The 20,850-nt window shown below is 36.6% G+C and overlaps 1 protein-coding gene across 8 annotated transcripts in view; it reads right to left on the bottom strand.

Moving 5' to 3' along the window:
- numb (NUMB endocytic adaptor protein) overlaps positions 1-20,850 on the bottom strand; it is a 60,422-nt gene that overhangs the window by 21,669 nt on the left and 17,903 nt on the right. For 7 of the 8 annotated variants that reach the window (XM_058748524.1, XM_058748530.1, XM_058748532.1 and 4 more), the window contains exons 2-3: positions 6,989-7,128; positions 826-900 (exon numbers count right to left, since the gene is read on the bottom strand). In XM_058748524.1, the coding sequence (XP_058604507.1) occupies positions 826-900; positions 6,989-7,114 (201 nt within the window). In that variant the 5' untranslated portion in view covers positions 7,115-7,128. Of the gene's footprint in view, positions 1-825; positions 901-6,988; positions 7,202-20,850 lie in introns of all 8 variants that reach the window. The other variant, XM_058748525.1, reaches the window with a different exon arrangement.

Below are 20,850 nucleotides of genomic sequence, written 5' to 3'. Positions count from 1 at the left end.
ACAGAAGTTACGCTCAGTTTGGGACCAGTAAGATTTTTAAATGTTTTTAAGGAAGTATTTTATGCTCATCAAGGCTGAGTTTTTTTTATATTATATATGTAGATATATAATAGATATATATAAAACAGTAATATTTTGAAATATTATTACAATTTAAAATAATGGTTTTCTATTTTAATATATTTTTTAAATTGTAATTTATTCCTGTGATCAAAGCTGATTTTTCAGCATCATTACTCCAGTCTTCAGTGTCACACGATCCTGATTTATTATCAATGTTGAAAACAGCTTAATATTTTTTTGGAACCTGTGATACTTTTTTCAGGATCCTTTAATGAATAAAAAGTTAAAAAGAACAGCATTTATTCAAAATATAAATCTCTTTACTATCACTTTTTTATCCATTGAACAAAAGATTTTGATTTTAAATAAACGCTGATCTTTTAACTTTCTATTCATCAAAGAATCCTGAAAAAAGCATCACAGTGCCTAATGTTACAGTAACGTTTGTTAAGGGACAAGCTGACAATCAATTTCTTTGTAATCACCATTATGACATAAATGCTGTCGACTGAGCTCAACTTATATTAAACATGAAGCTTTTGTTTTGATGCATGACAGCATGAGCAAGACCAGCAGAAGAGGAAGAGAACAGCAGGAGGAGACAGACACGCTTTAAATAGATCACTTGGTGTCGACTGCAGGAAAAAAAAGAGTTGTGGTGTGAGCAGAGGAAGACACAGACTGAGGAGACTGTTCGGGTGAAGAACAGGAGATGTCGTCCCTGCACTGATGAAGGAAGTCTGTGTGCGTTTGTACACCTACCGTCTTCAATCTCTTGACGGCATCTTCACAGATGTGCATGCCACGAGACTCCTCGACCTCCACGTGCCCCAGATACTACAGACACACACAGAGAAACAGTAGTTTAGCTTTGAAGCATTGACTCAGGGTTTCCTGTTCCAACAGGAAGAGGTCACGCAGTCCCATCTATTCCTGCTGGAACTACCGGAACGGTGGCCGCTGACACTCAATGTGCGGAAACAGCGGCGCCCTCCTCTACCCACGGCAGAGCGCTCTGGTAGAAGACATCACTGCGTCTCGCCCCAAAGACTCCTGGGACTGAGGTCAGACCAAGAGGCGGGCAGCTATTGTACTGACAGGAAGTCCTTCCCCTTCCCCTAGTAAAACACACAGACCTCAGGAGCTACTATTGTCAGTTTGTGACATCAGCAGAGTCACATATGAGAGCAGCTAGAGAACCACGAGTCATGTGTGCACCTGCTTATCAACCCTGTAAAACCGGAGATATGAATTAAGAGCCTGTAAAGTAGGGTTGTGGCGATAGACCATAGTATCGTGTATCGACGATAGTCAGAGATATCGCCTGTGGCTGATGCCTCTGACGATAGCAAGACGATCCATCATATTTCTTTTTCCGTGTTTTTACAGTGTTGCGCGTTCTAACTAATTCCGTTGAGTTTATGAATCAGAGATGTAAACAGGTAAGGGAGGAAAAGGTGAGAAAGTTGCACGGATCTGGGGCATGGTCCACACAGAATTTCTTTTAAAGATATTTTACATGCTGATTTGTAGTTACTTTAAGGAATTTTTATAATATTTTTTATTACCTTATATGTCCTAAACTAAGTTTTCACCGAGAAAAAAACAAAAAAAATTTTAACATCTTGTTGCAACACTTTACAAAAATCAAGACTGAATACATTTGGTCAAAAGCTCATGTTATAAAAGATGAAGTGCTATGCAGGCTGTTCAAGACAATATTGGCAGATTAGACGGCAATGCTGACCTTAAAAGCAAAATGTTTGCCCTCTCTCTCTTCAAGATTCCCACATCTCAGACCTCAAATACATTAAATATTACCCTTTTTAGACATAGATTTTGAATTAAAGAGTAAAGAAAATACTATACAAAACTCATTGAAACAACCAGTGACCGATGAACACTACTGTAAAGTCTCATTTTTTAAAATAGAATAGTTTGAAACTAGGGATGCACGATATTATCGGACCACTATCGGAATCGGCCAATAATGGCTTTAAAATGTAAATATCGGCATCGGCCCGATATGAAAAATTATGCCGATATGTCTCGCCGATAAGAGGAATAGGTTAACTCACATGTGCTCAGGGTGTGCTAGCGATTAGATCACGTCAGCAGTGTGGCTCATTCTTGAAGCAAAGTTTTGTCTGAATGATTAGATTCACTGTTTTGGATCGCTGCATTTAAACTGAGAACGCACATATAGAATGACAGCCTCCCCCGGGACCTAATGCCCCCTCAGTAAGGAATTTTAATTTTGTAGGGGGCGCTGTTAGCCTACTTCTAATAAAATAAAAGTAAAATACACAAATAACATTTTGACTGTGTTTCTGATTAAATAAAGCAGTAATTGATGTCATAAAATCACGAGTATCTGATTTAAAGTACAGAAGCTATAGCTTACATGAATAAAAAAAATATCACAAACATGACACTTGCAAATTAAATAATTCTATATAAACTGATTTATTCATTAATGTGTAATATGTTATATATTTTTAAACAAATTATGATCTCTAAAAGATTTTCAGAATTTTTACAACTCTTTTGCTTTAGACCATCTCTACAAATGTTAAATCTTAAAATAAAATGTTAAGGTTACTACTGCATCTTTCAGAGAGAAAAAAACGTACAAAATCAGCAGGGGATCAAATAATTTTTTTTCCCCCCACTGTATATGGCTCATATAGGTTGCTATAGTGAGAATATAGAGGATAAACACCATAATTTCACTCAGGGATACAAACGAAGCAAAAATATGCAATTTGATGCAGATGTTTATATATTTATATGGCCAAAAAGTAAGATGAAATTCTGATAGCTTGTAATGTAAATCAATGAGATCTTTAAATCACAATATAACTGACATATAGAATATGATACAGTAGGATATATAGGGTTAAATATCAGCAACTTTCATTCAGGAAATCTAGTTATGTTGGCAAAGGCTTAGTTTACATAGACTGCTGTAATCTGACTATATAAAATAGTGCTAAAGCATTACATTAACCAAAACATTACAATTCTGTCATGTAGTTTCAAATAGGGATGCACCAAAATGAAAATTGTTGGCCGAAGCCGAACAAAATGAAACACTTGGCCGAAGGCCAAATACCGAACACGTTTTTGTTTTTGCATTTTTCCCTCTATGTAGGCCTATTTTGCCATTTTTTTCAGCATTGCGTAAATTAAATGGCCAAAATGTGTTTTGTCCTGCTTTTCAAATGAAAAAAAAAAATCAAATTACAAAACGATTTAAAAATATTTACTTAACACTGATCATTTTTTAACATTCAGACATTATACCAAAGCAGCACAATTTAACTTAAAATTAATAAGTTACTAAAATAATATTTTTTGGCCATTTTTGAGACCCCCTTCTTGAATCAGGCATGTATTTCTTACTGTACAAATAAATGCAGCCTTGCTGAGCAGAAGAAACTTATTTTAAAACATTAGAATATATCCCAATTTGAACACTGTGTGAGAATGTTATAATAAATGTATAGAGCTGTTGTAGGGTAATTATTATTATTATCATTATTATTGTCTTTTTTTTTTTTTTACATAACAGTAAAATTACAATACTAACATTTATGAATGTTGATGGAGTTGTTGCTTTTTCTTAGATTTTATTTTGGCAGAAACCTGCAGGAAGATCTCAGTGCTTCTTTTTGTTGACAACAGCATTCAGATATTTAAATGATTCTCGTTATGAATTTGGGAAGATGTTTGTCGCATGCTGTCACATCTTTTAAAAAAATTATAGAAATGTTACTGAGCAAATGACGAGTAACAGTGCTTCAGTGCAGATTTTTCTCGCGCTTTGGACTTTGAACCCTGGCGCCACGAGCTCGTGCAGCACTGTTTGAATACATGCAATTTGTGCGTGTTTTAGAAAACTGCATTCTGAAGTTAATTTACTAATCGTTTGAGGCCACTTCGCGATTTCAATCATCATAGTAACCAGCAACAACCACCCCATCCTCTTCTCATCGAAGACATGAGATGCAGCGCTAAGCAGTCTCTCGCTGTCGGTGCTTCGTGCTTGTAATGGTTTTTGCATACTCTGACAGTTTTAAATACTTTCACACTGCTGACATGTTTGCTGCATTCACATCATTGTTCGGTACAATTTATTCAGTCTTTTTGCTTATTCGCTTATATATTTTTTTTGCTATTTTCGGCTAAACAATTTTGGTTGCCGAACATTCGGTGCATCCCTAGTCTCAAACCTCTATGACTTTTGTCTGTGGAACATATAAGGAGATATTTTTACAATCAAAAATGAATATGCATATTAAAATAAATAAATAAAAGTTTATTTTAAGCCACTGACACAAGTCCATATTACCATCTACATACATGAGTGCATTATCGCATTAACTGGCTCTACACGAAGAAGAAACACGCTCTCACATTTTGAAAATCTGACTATTAGAACAAATCAGAAATGATTTAGATTTATCCAGTGTTCAGATGATTGTGTGATGCTCTGATGTTTGACATTCATTTAGAGAGCTGGCAAATGAGGTTTTAAGGTCTGGTCTCCATCTGACATGGCTTCTAACCTGGCTCTGAAGCAGTTATTGAGCATGAATGAGAAAAGCAGCTGTCTATAACCACCAGAGCAGCCGTTTTCCGTAGTCTGTAATAGAACAGAGCAGTGATTTAGCTGGGAAATGGGCACAGAGTTATTCATAGAGCTGCTCTTCTTCAGCAGTCACCGCTTACGTGAGTGAGTGTGTCCTCAACACTACCAAACCTCTGTGTCAACTGCTCATCACATATGTTAAAAAATGTAGGCCTAGTGTTAAAACAAAGCCAGGTATCAAACACACGATCTTCAGAGTTCAGACTATTTTAGTTAATGATAACTGGCTGTAAGTGTGAAGCTCACCAAAAAAATGTGTCTGTTCAAGTGCAAGACATGAGAGAGAGCTCAACACAGTACTCGCACGCTCCAGATCTCACTTCTTGCACTTGAATATTTCAATTGGAGAGGATTAAAAACGTGCAAACGGCAAACTTTCGTGACGACGCAACACTGGCCCGATCAGGACAGTAGTTCTGTCAGGATAGTTCGGTCCACTGTCCCGAGCGTCGTTCACGCTGACCGCGGGCCATCCGGGAGTCCGCATTATCAAGTCCTGCATATATTTTGTACAGAATTGATTTCGGCTTGGCAAACATTTTTTGCAAGGCTTTACAACACACATTCTGGGGTTAGTGTTTATTAGATTTCCACTGAAATTTTTAGTGGCTTGTAAAATGGAGACAAAAATGTCACTAATGTGTGTTGGGGCCTGAGCTCAGAGCTGAGTAACTGTATGTCTTCAGCTTTACCTCCATCTGCTTCTAACACACATCTATTCATCGCAGACATCAGTGACCAGCCACAGAAAGATGAACTGATTAACACTAGCAATATGCAGAAGAAAGTCCTGTATAATGGCTTTATCAAGTCCACCAGACTCGGATCAGACATACTTCACAGGGACTTATGGACACTTCATGCAGTCTTTTAATGGTAGAATTGTATATTCAACAAATAAGACTAAATAACTATAAACACTTTACTTGAAGCCTTTATGTATAATGCATTATAATTATTCATAATGTACATTGTAACGCAATATATCTTCTCATAAATAACTGTAATCAAAGTCAAAAAGCACCCTCGTTACATCTGAAATAGGTTGTTTGTCATGTGTTTCAATGCATTATACTTTCTGATGGAATAGATAAGTATTATAATGTTTTATATTTCTAGTTACAATTATTCACAAGATCATATAATCACAATTATTATTATTATTATAATACAAGGTGCTTTACAAAGCATAATTACTGCATTAAAATTACTTTTCTAATGCATGTAAAATGAGCAAAGTGATACCTAATGATCAAAGACCAAAACAACCGATTTCACTGATGTCATACTCCTTAAAAAGCACCTCATGTAACAAAAGTACAAACCAAATAAAACACTGACTCACTGTACACACACTTCACATACTGAGCTGTATGAAGTATATTTATGATCAGCAGGAGGAGAAATAAGAGCTCAGATGATGTGAGCGAATCTAGGACACAACACAAAACAAACACACGCACACACACACACAAAGACATCAACCCGCCATAGGCCACCAATTTACTGTGACCTTACGCTACGGTACGATAAAGCAGACTAAAAGCACAGAGGCGAATAAGCAGCTCTACAGGAGAAGAGGAGCGCTGATGGTCAGAATGAAGAGGAGTCTTTGGTTTCAGGCTGCTCCCTCTGTGGGATCGTGGGTAAATGTGGTAAATCAGAGACGCATCAAAAGCAGGTTAAGGACGCCGCGGGCTGTGCAGAACCACTAAAGATTACAGCCAATCACATGGTGTTTTTTTTTTTTTTGCATCTCTTTGCAACTTATAAAAATATAAAATCAAAAATAATTGAAAACTAAACTTGCTAATCAACCATTTCTAATTTAATAACCTTTGAGACACAATTTAAGATTCAACTTTCCTGCTTAATTTAATTGCAGAAATAAAATTAACACTGCACGTCTACCCATACCCATACAATCTCAAAATAAATCACGTAACTCAAATGATTTGACTTATCAGGCACACATTAAACAATGACATACACAGAAGAACACTTACTAATGCTGTGCTTTTATTATATTTGTTGAGCTATTCTTGTCACAATGCCTGGTTTCCATGTCAAAAACCATATCGAGAATTTTCCAAAATGGGTCACACACACTGTGAGGTTCCTGGCATGGTGTGATCTGTGTCAGAGTCAAGGCACAACAGCAGTCGACAAGTCCCTCAAAGCTCTAGTAATCTCTAGCATTAAGCGCATGAGAATGATTGACAGCTGCAGGTGCCTCAGCAGCACAGGTGTGTGTGTGTGTGTGTCCATTACCTTGACGGCGAAGCTGCATTTGCCCCCGCGAACGGCCTCCTCATCTGTCTGCCACTGGTGCGGCCGGCTGGACTCTGGCACGTAAACGTCTTTCTTTCGCCGGAAACTCTGCCGTAGCTTATTCATCGCTCAACCTCCTCCTGCAGACAGACAGACGGAGACGTTTCAGACAGATGAAACAGACAGACATCTGATTATCTGCTCCACTGATGACTGAAAATTAAAAAAATAAAAACAAAACAATAAATACAGATTATTTCACAGACATAGTATCAAAACTTCAGAAGTCAATAACAGCACCAGTATAGCGCTCAGATACCATACTGAGCATTTATTAGAAAAGTTAAAAACACTGGCATCGTTACCTTGAATTGTGGTCAACTAATATAGATTGTTTTTGACGGCTAATGCTGATATTTTGGAGAGAAATTTGGGTGATGGCTGATATGATGCTGACTATTTAAATGCACATTTATTTTATATAATATTCACTAAATTAGAAATAGATCATTTGAAAATGAATCAATAGGATAAAAAACAGCAACATAAACAGATTATACTTAAAGGGATAATTCACCCAAAAATGAACATTTTACTCAAACTCATGTTGTCCCAAACCTGTATGATTTTGAAGAATGTTGGTATTTTTATCTATACAACTGGACATCAATGGCTACCATCAGCTGTTTTGTTACCAACATGCACAACATTCTTTAAAATATCTTTCTTTCAGCTGTTGAACACACAAAAAAATTCACACAGGTTAGGAACAACATTGAGGTTAAGTAAATGACAAAATTTTCATCTTGGGTGAACAATCCCTTTAAGGAACTTGAATTATTGTATTTGTCACAAATAAAGACATGAATAAAAATATGAATAAAAAGGAAGTAAATACTGTAAATCACACAAACAGTACATGCGTTTGTATGCAAGCTTCAAATGCAGAGGATCTAACGGCTGGATTCAGGTATTGGCGTCCTCAGCGCTGTCAAAATAAAAGTCCCACAGCCAACAAAAAAAAAACTACGCTTTGTATAGAAGTAGCTGTTCTTCTGAGATGACTACTAGTAGTGGAGACGACTACTGTAGCAGTGTAGAAGCAAGGAGTTTTACATTTCTCTGTCTACTTATCATAAACACAATTCTTCTCTCGCTAACACAAAAGTGAACAAGATCCGAGCGGCGTTCACCCCTGAATGCACCAGCACACACACACACACGTGTGGAGTCACGCAGCGCTGAGTCACATCAGAGCCACTGCAGTCAGTCAGTCAGTCAGTCACCTGCAGAGCCAGACAGCAGACAGACTCACACACACACACACACACACACACACACACACACACACACACACACAAAGCACAAGTTTCAGAGAGAGCAGCACAGAAACAGGCTGAAGATTCATTGAGTGAGCCTTTTACACTCAACAGAAGCTCAGATTTCAACAGCATAACGTGACGCTCATTTGAATGAGCCAGGAGAGGCGCATAACCCCACACACACACACACACACACAGGCAGTGAGAAACAGCTTGTCTCGAAAGGAGGAAAACACAATAGCACATTAGCATGAGAAGCCAGTGCCGAGCCCAGCTTGTGTGTGATGTGCGAGTGACAGAAACAAAAACCACACACACAGGTTTGCAACTGTAACCAAACATAATTACCCACATGCCATTTGATTAATAGAATTTTTATAATTATTTTATTCAGCAAGGTTGCATAAATTGATCAGAATTTACATTAAATATATTTATTTATTTTAAATAAATGCTGCAAACTCCCAAACCTCAAATATCTGTAAAAAAAAAAGTATGTTTTTAACAAAACATATTTGGCAGCACATCTGTTTAACACTGAAAACAGTAAGAAATGTTTCTTTAGCAGAAAATCAGCATATTAGAATGATTTCTGAAGGATCATGTGACACTGAAGACTGGAGTAATGATGCTGAAAATACAGCTTTGATCACAGCAATAAATTCCATTTTAAAATATGTTACAACAGAAAAATGTTTCTTTAAATTGAAATAATATTTCACTGTATTCGTCACTAAATAAACACAGTCTTGGTGAGCAGAAGAGAAGTCTTTCAAAAACTGACTGCAGGTTTTGAATGGTATTGCATATAAACCTCGACTCTTCGCGAGCAGCAGCTCCTCTTTCGTCACACAGATATTCTTTCCCAGTCTGAAAATGCAGAGTAGCAGAAGAAAATGCAGAGGAAAAAATGTTAATAAGCAGAAAAGCTTAGCGCGCGTGTGTGGGACATCAAACGGACGGACCGGTGCCAATGAGTTCATCTACTGTCAGAGGACAGAAACTGTGAGAAACAGAAGAAAGCAGCACAGAGGAAGAGGAGAGAGAGAGAGAGAATCCTTCATAAAGCTGAAGTTCAGCAGCTTTCCTCCGCTCGTCTGTATTTAGGTCAGAGTGACTGCAGGCCGCGGGCGAAGCTCTGTCACTGAAAAACACCACTCCACAGATTTCTGCCACCACTCATCACTGAAATCTCCTCTCTGCTGACATCACTCTCTCCGTTCTGGTTCAGTCAGAAGCTGATCGTATCTCTGGAGGTCACAGGGTCGCTGGACTGTTGGTCGTACAGTAGATGCTCCTGCCGCAATTAGTGGGCTGAGTAACTGGCCAAAGCTTACGCAAACGTCACTGTTGGGTTGTGATGCCAGGATAAGTCATGCTAATTTGAGAAGGAATCAGTTTTCTTTCTTTTTTCAGAAATTCCGTATTGTTTGTTTTAATTTTTCTGAATTTATGATTTAACTAGCGATGTAACAATTAAGCGCGAGCCGGTTGGAAATCGATTCAAATATGTGACGATTCAAATCGGTTGAGATGCAAAACAAATCGCGAATCAGTTAGGGGTAGGAGTTTATATGAAAGTACGTCTGAGGGGAACAGACTGTCTTTTCTTTTCATCGTGCCTCTGTATAATGCATATTAAAGTTCATAAGTGCAGCGCTGCTTTGTTTACAGCGGAAACCAAGGAAACGCTTAAAGTGCCACCTGCTGGCAGAGAATGAATCTGTGTCTCATTCAGCTCGTCTGCCGTTTCGGTTTCATGCAGATATTTTTTATGTATAGTGTCACAAAACTGAAGTCAAACCATTCTGTTTTTGCTTTAAATTTTTAAATTATACAATCTAATTTAAATTAAAAACTGCTCATGCTGCATGTATGCAGCATCTTTGTTTGGATCATGATTAAAAATGCAGTGGTTGCCGTTTTAAAATTTAAATGGAATTTTTCCATTTTAAGTGGAAAGAACACAGACAAAGCCTTATTTTGTTTATATACTGTAAAATAATTCTGTAAAAATTTACAGTAAAAAAATGGCAGCTGTGGTTGCCAGAATTTTACCATAAAAAAATGTTAACAACATTTTAGGTTTTATGGTTTTAACTTAAATTTACAGTTAAATACCGTAATTTCATTATCTGATATCATGTTAATATACCAACCTATCGAAGTACTGAAATCTGTTTTGTATCTTTGTAATACACTGATAACCACCAAATGCAGGTAATGATGAGAAAGTCACATGATGAACCAAAGCCCATCACAAACGGCTTTTAAATAATAACATATATAGAAGGTGCACAGTGTCATTCACACAAACACTAAACACTATCATGGTGAGACTCATTAAACTGAAATATGCAATAAACATTAATTTAACAACATTAGATGTAACATACAACCCTAATAAACATAACTGATAAGAAAAAAACTAAGAAGAAACAGTTATTTCAAAGAAAAAAACCCATCAAATTCAAACTAAATTTGAAATGCAACGCTGGGAATTCTGGGAACGTAAATTTTACAGGAACTTACCGTTAACCATTTAACATGTTTTTACTGTAGCATTTTCACAGTTTTTTACCGTTAAAATCACGGTCATTTTTTACAGTGTATGAAGAGGTTTCTTTTATTTATGTTACTTATTTATTTGATTTGGGGCTTGTTTTAAAATTTCTATTTAGTTTTGTTATGTACATTATATTTAAATTTTGTTATTTAGCAGATGCTTTTATCCAAAGTGACTTACAAATGAGTCTACAGCTCAACTTTTGATTTATTCATCCAAAATTATACAATTTCTTCTGTTTTTCGTGCTTTTCTTGTTTTTTAATGTAATGATTATTAGAATGACTAATAAACTATTCAGGTGTTTAGTACAACAATTTCCTCATATGCTCCTTTTACATTTCTTGGTCTCTTGAGTTCACTCACCAGACACAAGCTCTCTCTTCGGTGCCTGTAGCAAATCGATGCATCATACTATCATACTGGATGACGACTGAAGCTGCATCCGACTCTCTTGCACATTATGACAGACTTCCTGTTGCTTTGCCACTGAATTGTCTTTTTTTGCTCGTTTCATGTCTCTCTGTGCAGTGTGTGGGAGAGTGAGTCTGGTGTCAAGGGGGTGAAATAAAAGCCAATGAAAGAGAAAGAGAGAACGAGCGTGAGAGCCGGTGGGAAACAGAAACACACAGAGTCATGTGAGGAGGCTTAACTTCACAGCACAGCCACTAACAACCTTCACACGTTTCAGCTCTAACTGCCGTTAAATTGATGGATTTATTTATTTAAAAGATCCATCTGTTATTTACAAGTTCCATTCTTTCACACACCATTATCAATATGCTCTTACAACTCTGAAGTAATTTGCAAGGAATTTTCTAGTAAATACAATTAGAAATTACATTTACACAGCAGCCCTGGAAATACAGTAGGCTAAAAGTAAAAAAAAAAAATAATAATAATAATAAATACACAATTTAAAATCCAGGCATTTCAGAAAGGTAGAAAAGAATAATTCATATTTTAATTGGGGAAATAGATTTGAGTTCTGAAACTTGCAGTATTGTTATTGTAGAGCAACCTTCTCATGTGTAAATATCATCCTCAACCTTTTCATTCTCTTTGATTTCATGACCCCTTTAAATTGTTTTATGAATTCATTTGATCACCACAGGTTTGGTGATAAATTTGCTTAGAAAATTGTATAGAAAATAAAAACAGAATCCATTAATGATTAAGCAGAAATCATAGATTTTGTAAAAAACATATGTAAAAAAAATTAAATGGAGCTAAGAAAATTTATCAGATTTCCCTATTACATCCAATTTAAAATTTAAATATTAAACTGTTAAAGTGTAATGAATTTAAATTGATTAGACAATTTATGATTAATAAAATGTAATTTAACCAATACAACTTATTCTTCACGTAAAAATGGGCACTCCCATTTGTTAATTTTATGGGTCTTGCTTCCGGTCTCATTTACTTCCAGCTATTTTTAGCTGCGCGTTTTGCTGCTAGATACTGCAAATCGGTGTGTCTTACCATATTATTTTATGAACACACTGGTTTGTAATGCTAACAGATTTACCGTTTACTGCACATTGTTATTCTTCTCGTTATTACGATTATGGATGCCACGATTACATAATCGTTCAAAACCGCGATTACAAAAATAAATAAGCAAACAATTAAAAATGCCCACCTGCATTATTCTGTGTGCTTAAGAGGTGTTTGCAGCGCGGGGTTTAACAAACTCAAACACACTGGATAAAAGACATTGTCTAACTGATAGTCGTTGTCACTCTGTTGTGCACAATAGATATGTTAAACACCAAACGTGTCAAAAGCTGAACAAAATAGCTGTACGTTTGAACTGCGCGCCACACGGACCTTTTATCCGCTCGCCTCAAAAGAAAACAGCGCAGCGCGAGCTTCGAGATTCGAGCTTCGATTTGTAATTGACTGAATGTCTTTAGGTTACTGTTTTTCAATGCAAACACCATGGAAACCATATAGTTAGGCTACTTTTTTACCATGGTAATGAGGTGTTGTACTTTTGGTTATGACCTACAAATGTATAAAAGATGAGGCTGTTACAGTTTTCACAATGGTACTGTTTTTGTTAATAAAAATATATGTACATCTGCATCCCACCTCAAGCTCCTGTTCTATTTCTGTTGCATTTCTAAGAGACAAAATTTGTAATATTATTACTACATGTTCAGTGCTACCAAATCAGGTGCTGGTGCCACTGCTCTCGAATGTTAGTCTGGAGTCCTGATAATATAAATTGTACTGTAAAATGTTACTGTAATTTGAAATTTCGTCTATTTAATTGTAAATGAAATATATAGCTTTAGTAAACCATTTTTTCTTTTTTTTTTTTAATTTTAGTTTTAGTATAACATTATTATACTATGCATAATATTACCTTTTTTTGTTTAAAGATGAAACCAAGCCAATGTATAGTTGACATTTGAGGCTCAATGCTATAGAAAAGCAATAAAACTTCAGGAAGAGTGTTTTCAGCCTTATATATATATATATAAAAATATGGCATGCAGCTTCAAACAATGGCATATATAAAAATATGGCATGCAGCTTCAAACAATGGCATAAATGTGTTCAAATTAATCGTTATTAATAAATCGCAATTACAATTTCAAGGGAATAATCGACAATTATGATTTTTGTCATAATCGTGCAGCCCTATTATAGAGGCTAATGAACCGGAAGTCTCGACCATAGGCTTACTTCCTCGTTTAGGAATAAGGTGGATACAACAGAAACCAGAAAAATGTAATAAAAATTCATTAAATGGAATGAATGAAACAGACTTCAAAGGGGGAGTTAACCAAGGAGTTAACCATTGCTCATACTTGCTTGTTGTAAGTTAAGTTTTAATTAAGTGTCAAAAGACATATGAAGGTGTCCATGAAGTAAATAAATGAGTAAGTGAATAAAATAGAAAGAGAAGGACTGACTGAATGAGTGAGTAAACGGTGTGAGTGAAGGATTGAAGGGCGAGCCTCTCTCAGCCTGTTGTCTCTCTGTGTGTGTTAATGAGGCCATTAGTGCAGTAGAAGAGCATTGAGCTGAGCTCTGGCCAAACACAAGCCACTCGCTGCCTCAGTCACGCGGCTCAGAGCACACACGAGCGCTGGCCTCCGAGAGAACCTATTTAAATCATCTCTCCAGGAACGGAAAACACTTATTAATTCCTGCAAAAGGAACCTGGAGAGGAAGACAAAAGCGCTTTCAGACAGACAGAGAGAGAGAGAGAGACGCTCTCAGAAAAGCTCTCATTCCACACAACAACACGTGGCTCTGCTCCATGTCAGACGCCTCATGAATGAAAACTCTCCAAGATATGCATTTAAGCTGGAAAAAGCCATTTCAGGCGTCACTGACCACTTATGTAATGATGGAAAAAATATTTACATGAAGCCTGAAATACTGAGAAGTTACTATCAATCAGACAGCGCTGATTAGAGACAACTATAAATAAGGCTGATCTCTCTGAAAGAATAACACTGTGGCTCTGTACTGAAACCTTGCTTGCTTTGTTTGAAGATCTTGATCAGCCCGACACAGCAACACTGACTCAACCAATGCCATGCTTTAGGGGCAGGGCTACATGTTTTCCCAACCAATGAGTGGCAAACACTTTTTATTAAAGGGGTCATCGGATGCGCATTTTCCACAAGTTAAAATGATTCTTTAGGGTCTTAGTGAAAAGTCTATAACATACTTTGGTTAAAATTTCTCAATGGTAGTGTAAAACAACACCCTTCACCTGTCAAAAACAGTTCTGTTCACAGCGAGCCGTTTCGGTGCATGTCCCTTTAAATGCTAATGAGCTCTGCTTACCCCGCCCCTCTCTGTGTGACGTCACTCTGCCAAGAATCTGAGAATGGCTTAATCTGAGAAAGGGGTTATGATTTATGAGGATTTAAAAAAAAAAAAAAAAAGCACTGGGTGGATCTTTATCATTATAGGGTGGTTGTGCGCACACACATTTAAGTTCAAACAACATGTAAAAGTCAATTTTTCATCCGATGACCGCTTTAATAAAAATAATAACAGTAACACTTTACAGTAAGGTTCCATTTGCTTACATTAGTTAACTACATTAGTTAACGTAAATTAACAATGAAAAATAATTCTAAAGCATTTAGTAATCTTAGTTAATGTAGATTTCATGATTTACAAATACATTATTAAAATCAAAAGTTGCATTTATTAATGTTATTTAATGGACCTGGGGAAACATGGACTAACAATGAACAGTTGTATTTTTATTAATTAACATTAACAAAGATAATATATACTGTGAATAAATACTGTGACAATGCATTGCTCATTGTTAGTTAATACATAAAAATGTAGTTAACAAATGAAACCTTATTCAAAAGTAATAATAATAACAACAACAACAACAATAGTATGACCATTTTCTTTCATGTTTTTATTTTAACATTAAACCTCTGTTGTGCTACAACAGAGAAATGATCAATTGTGAATTACATTTCAAAGATTAAAGTGTCAATGTTTTTGGCCTCCTTTTTTGCTTACCAATAAATTTGTATTAAATCATAAATACAGAAAAATTCAAACAGACAACAGAATAAATAAATATTTAATTTTGTTAAATTATACAAGTTTCATGATTTAAATTATTTAGACAAGCTTTCCGATTACAAAAATTTTATTTAACCATCATTAAAACAGAAAAACTGAAATGGGAAGGGGGGAAAAAAAGGATTTTGGGGGGAAATAAAAAGATTTTATAGGGCCCTAAACAAGGACACTGTAAAATAAAGTGTTAACAAAAGTACTACACCGCGCTAAAACTAAAACTTTTCATTATTATTAAGTTGTTTTTTTTCTTCTTTTTTTAATGCAACGTAATGAGGTCATGCGATGCGTATTGCTGCATAATGCCTATGAGTCAATGACGGCAGTGAGTCAATGATCTTACACAACAGGACACAGTTAAACGGGAAGTGAAAAAGGGCTGGGAAGGAAGGGAACCCTCTTCTGGATCTAGAACGTTGTGTAACTGCTGGTTCATTTCTTTCTGAGCCATGACAAACAGCCAGTTTTAGAAACAGCCGATTACAGCCAAGCAAAGCAAATCTATTGAAACGCACAGAGCGTCGCACAGAGGAGCAGCCAGAACAGAGGACAGAACGATAACCTTCACTAGAAATATCACAGCCATTTACAAAATACTCAAAAAATGTATAATAATATTGCCAGCTGATATTATTGGCAATATTTGAAAAAATATTTTCATTTCATCACATTCAGACCACACAGAATGTCACTGACAAGTCTTACGCATAACATATCAGTCAAGGCTAATCAGCTCAGTAAATCATATCTGCTTGTTTGTTTTTGATCCATGTATAAAGTAATTAAACAATTGAACAAACCACTAACAAACTACTACTGCTGCCACAATATTTGGTCTGGTCTATGAAATAAGTTATTTTTCTTTTCCAAACTGTGGCAAAAGAATCTCTAAAATGTTATTATTATTATTAATAATATTAATATAAACTACTACTACTACTAGATATCAAAGTTGGCGCTGTCCATATCACAGAAAGGCTTGTCACAGTTGACATGATGTTATGAAATAAACAAGAGCAATGGAGGCCTGAGTTTATCCATCAGATCTGACTGAACTGACAGCTCTTTTGTTTCTGTGTGTGTAGGGCATCTGGGTTACACACAGACCACAAAACTGATGGGACCAGCTCTGCTGTCAGACAGAGATCACATCCAAAGCCTTCAGACGACACGCTGCTCATATCACCATCTCTGTGAGTAACCAAAACCCCCACACACACACACAAGGAGCAGTGTACACATGCAGGCCTGACACACACTAGCTTTCCAAACTCGGTCTCAAAATACAGGTGTGAATCTAAAAAAAATTTAAGTGTCCTAAAAATTCAGATGTGGTTGTCCTCATTGTTTATAATCAAACCGTTCCCCTTTTACACCTGTGTGTTTTCCAGAAAGCAGATAATGTGACACACCCTGCTCAGCAAACCTCAACTTCCGGTTCCAACAAGGAGGGTATGAAAACTGAAAAACATAGAAATGCATTACAGGAAACAGAACTCGAGGCAGGTCTATTGCTCTTATATTGACTTGAAGCACAAATCCATTTCGACATTTCAAATTTTATGGTTATTATGTCAAAGATCGCGATTTCACGTTCAGTCCCTCATTTTAATATGGTGTGGGATTAAAAGCATGAAAAATACAACTTTTATTTAGGCCTAATTATGAATGGATTATAAACAGCAAGCGAACAAAGTTTTATACAAAAAGCGAGCAAAGAGCATTCTCTTTAAAAACAAATCTGTCTATACTGCAAAATTAACCTCATATTTACATTGTTTATAGCGAAACAATTCATAATCAAGAATTGAGCAGGTACTTGGGACTGCCATCCTGTGGAAAGGCTGGTACTGTTACAAATTTAAAATTGAAGTATCAATTTAGTGTACTTTAGTACCTGTACTTTAGATAACACTACTTTACGACTGTAAAGTGCCTTTACACTAAAGTATCCACAGTGGCTCCTGGATTCAGCGAACGTCTCAAGAAAATACACAAAACTGACTGAACTTACTCCAGCACTCGTTTTAGGTACCAATAACCACGGGTAAGAAGTAAGTTTTGGTTAAAAATGAGAGTTTGGGGTCTATATGATATGTTAACCTTGCTTTCTGCAATAACCCCTGATATTATGATGCATTTTAGTCAAATAGATCACATGTGGAAAACACTAAACACTGGTGTAAATTAGAACTGAATATCACCAACAAAGTCATTATACAGAGGCCTTGATTCATATCGCGACATAAACCACCAAACAAGATGAAACACTGTCACTCACGTGCAGCAAAACCAAACAATATCACCACCACAAACCAAGAAAAAAAAAAAAAATGTCTAAGTAGACATATTAAAGAGGCAACATACAAAGTCAACCTCCATTCAAGCAAAAACATTAACACTCTTCATTTCTAAACTGATTAAAAAAAAAAAATTAAAACAGTGGTATACCTACAATTTCAAAATTTCCAGATTACCGTTTCCTTTAAAAATAAACTTTTTTTAATCCGACACAGAGGATGCAAGTACATATAAGTTCACAATCGCAGACATTACAGTTGAGATGTTTTGTATTTATTATAATTCATCACTGAATAATAGCAGATTGGGGGAATGAATTTCTTCAATTACGTTCACTCTTGGGTCAGCTTAAACCTTGCTGTGTTTGGCCTGTATATTTCACAGACATGCATATTTCATAGGGCTGGGTTTTGACAAATTTCACGATTCGATTCGACTCTCATTCACAAGCATGCCGATTCGATTTGATTCAATATTGATTGCTACAGCGATCTGTCACTCCACATTAAACAGCACCAAAAAAACTAAATTTATTGTTTGAATACTGCAATACAAAGGACATAAATTGAAATCTGAGACTTGGTTTCATATTAAAAGTACCAACGCACAATGCTTATTGCGATTTATTGGATGGGAGGTGCGCTTCAATGTTCCATCCATTAATTGAAAAGTGAAAACAGGCTAGACTAATCGATTCTTGGGGTTTAAGAATCGATATTATTTCGTAAAAATGAGAATCGATTAAAATCCTAATATTTCATATTCCAAAACGAGGCCATCAAAACTGAAGTGCTGCCAGTCATAACCAAAGTCTTATCCAAGATCTAAATCAAACAGTCCAAAAAAATGAATGTAATACTAGAAATTACTAGATGAGCTATTAATTGTCCAAAAGTGAATGACTCCTGGAGTTCAGATACGCCTCTGATTAGGGCTGTGACGGTCGCCGTGACAACCGCATCACCGTGATGGTCGGTTGTCACCGCGGTTGTCTATTGCCACCGGCGGTAGTGCACGTGACGTCACACACTCTATAACAAGCATAATACAAAGTTTTGTTTACAAGTGTAATAATATACAGTTGCAGATTGTTTTATTTAGACTATAAATCTATGCTAATTCACTAATTACCTCAAACACCATGCAGGGCATTTCCTTTAGATTGGCAGGTTTGAGCGCAGGAAAATACAGTTTATTCTGCATTTAGCAAATTTATTTCGTGATGAGCGATGGACCTTTTTGGGAAACCAAATACTAAACTTAAACAAATACACGCTTGCTTGGTGGCGGAACAGTGCACTGTGTCTAAACCGGACGCCGCGTCGCAGCACAACAGGTCGAGTCTGTCTACAGGACATCTGAACTTTGTGTCAGTACATCATAAATAGGACGAGGCAGTTTACTGTGAGGGATTTGTCGTGTCGTATCGCACCTAGGTTCGCATCTAGTGTAGACGGCATCACTGATTATAATGGGTTCTCTCCGCGGCGCTCGCGTGAGGTAGACAGTGTATTTAACTTTATTTAAGGCTACTTTCCTATTTAACTGTATTATTTCTTTGATATTTATTTTAGTGTTTTGCAGGCTGAGTGTTCACTGACGGAAGTGCTAAAGTAAACAAGCACATTTGTTAATAGATGATTGAGCCTCATTTATTTATTTTTGTGATTCATAATTCATATATATATATATATATATATATATATATATATATATATATATATATATATGTCTGATGGGGGCATCTTCACCCTTAAAAACTCCATACCAGAATGGAGAAAGAGCAGGAGGGATGGACAAAAAAATGGAGAGAGAGAGAGAGAGAGAGAGAGAGAGAGAATCAGTGGGGGCTCAGCATGGTTAATTCCTTTAATGACTCAGACAAATGCAAAGAAACTGACTGACACGTCATGTTAACAAACCGTGCGTCTGTGTGCTACACGAGACAGAATCACACACGGACAGGTGCAGAGGCAGATCTCTCCAGTGCCGTCAGTCTCACGCTGGAATAACGCTCTGTAAGCTGCTGAAACTGATCACTGAGCTTCGGCTGGGAACCAAAACCCGCTGAGGTGCCTCCTGACACACCAATACCGGACATCAATAAGCGTGAAAGAAAGTGCAACCCGGCTATCTGAAAGGTGCGCAGATGCGCTCTCTTCATAAAAGCACTGAGACGTGGCGACCTCAAAAGGAGGAAACACATCAAACTAACAAAACACTTTAACCCTCAAAAACCGAGACAGCCGCCCACGGCTAAAAATAACTATTGTTCTTAAATGTTTAATACATTTTGAACCGCTAATCCTATCTGAATGCTTTAAAAAGTGTCGTGAAGCAGAGATTTGTCTCAGTTGGATATTCAGAAGCTCCGCAGCGTACGTGATTACGTCATCACATTTTGACAACATTGATTGGTCAGAAGAAACCAATGTATTTCGTCCCTCTGAGCCAAACAGGGACGATTGTTGAGGCTAAGTCCCACCCTGTGCCCAGATTGGTTCAAACTGTCACATATTCAACCATAAACATAGGTTTTGGTCTTTTGAACCATTGTTTGGCTTGTTTCTATGGGAATTTGAGCAACGCAAAGTGAAAGTAAACAAACACAAAACAACACATTTGCATGAGAGCACTCTGAAAAAGCCCAGAAAAACACAGGACAGAGCACTTTGGCATAAAACAACCAAAAGCAAGGCTGAAAAAGCGGTACATATGGGATAAAGCACTGGAAATTAGGTATTCGCGTCGCGAGGCGATGTCCCGGTAAAATCGATTCTGACGCAAAGTGCAGCCAGCGGATCGATCCATTTGGCTGTTATATTGTGTAAATAATACTTATATAGTTCATAAAGATCATTTGCACTCTATTGCACTCTATATATTTCTCACCTGTTTTGTGTGTAGTTTGTGAATCATTTGCACTGCTTGTATTTTTGTTGCACAAGACAATTTTTTCACAACTTGCTGCACTGTTTGTGTTTGTTGTTTATACTCAGATTGAATTTTTTACTGTATTTTGTTATTGTATAACACGGTTTCCATTTTCTTTACTCCCTAAATGTTTTTTTGGACACATCTATATTGTTAGTA

This window comes from Onychostoma macrolepis, chromosome 17, assembly GCF_012432095.1.
Source record: "Onychostoma macrolepis isolate SWU-2019 chromosome 17, ASM1243209v1, whole genome shotgun sequence".
Classification (NCBI taxonomy): domain Eukaryota; kingdom Metazoa; phylum Chordata; class Actinopteri; order Cypriniformes; family Cyprinidae; genus Onychostoma; species Onychostoma macrolepis.
This window is presented reverse-complemented; position numbering and strand designations above follow the sequence as displayed.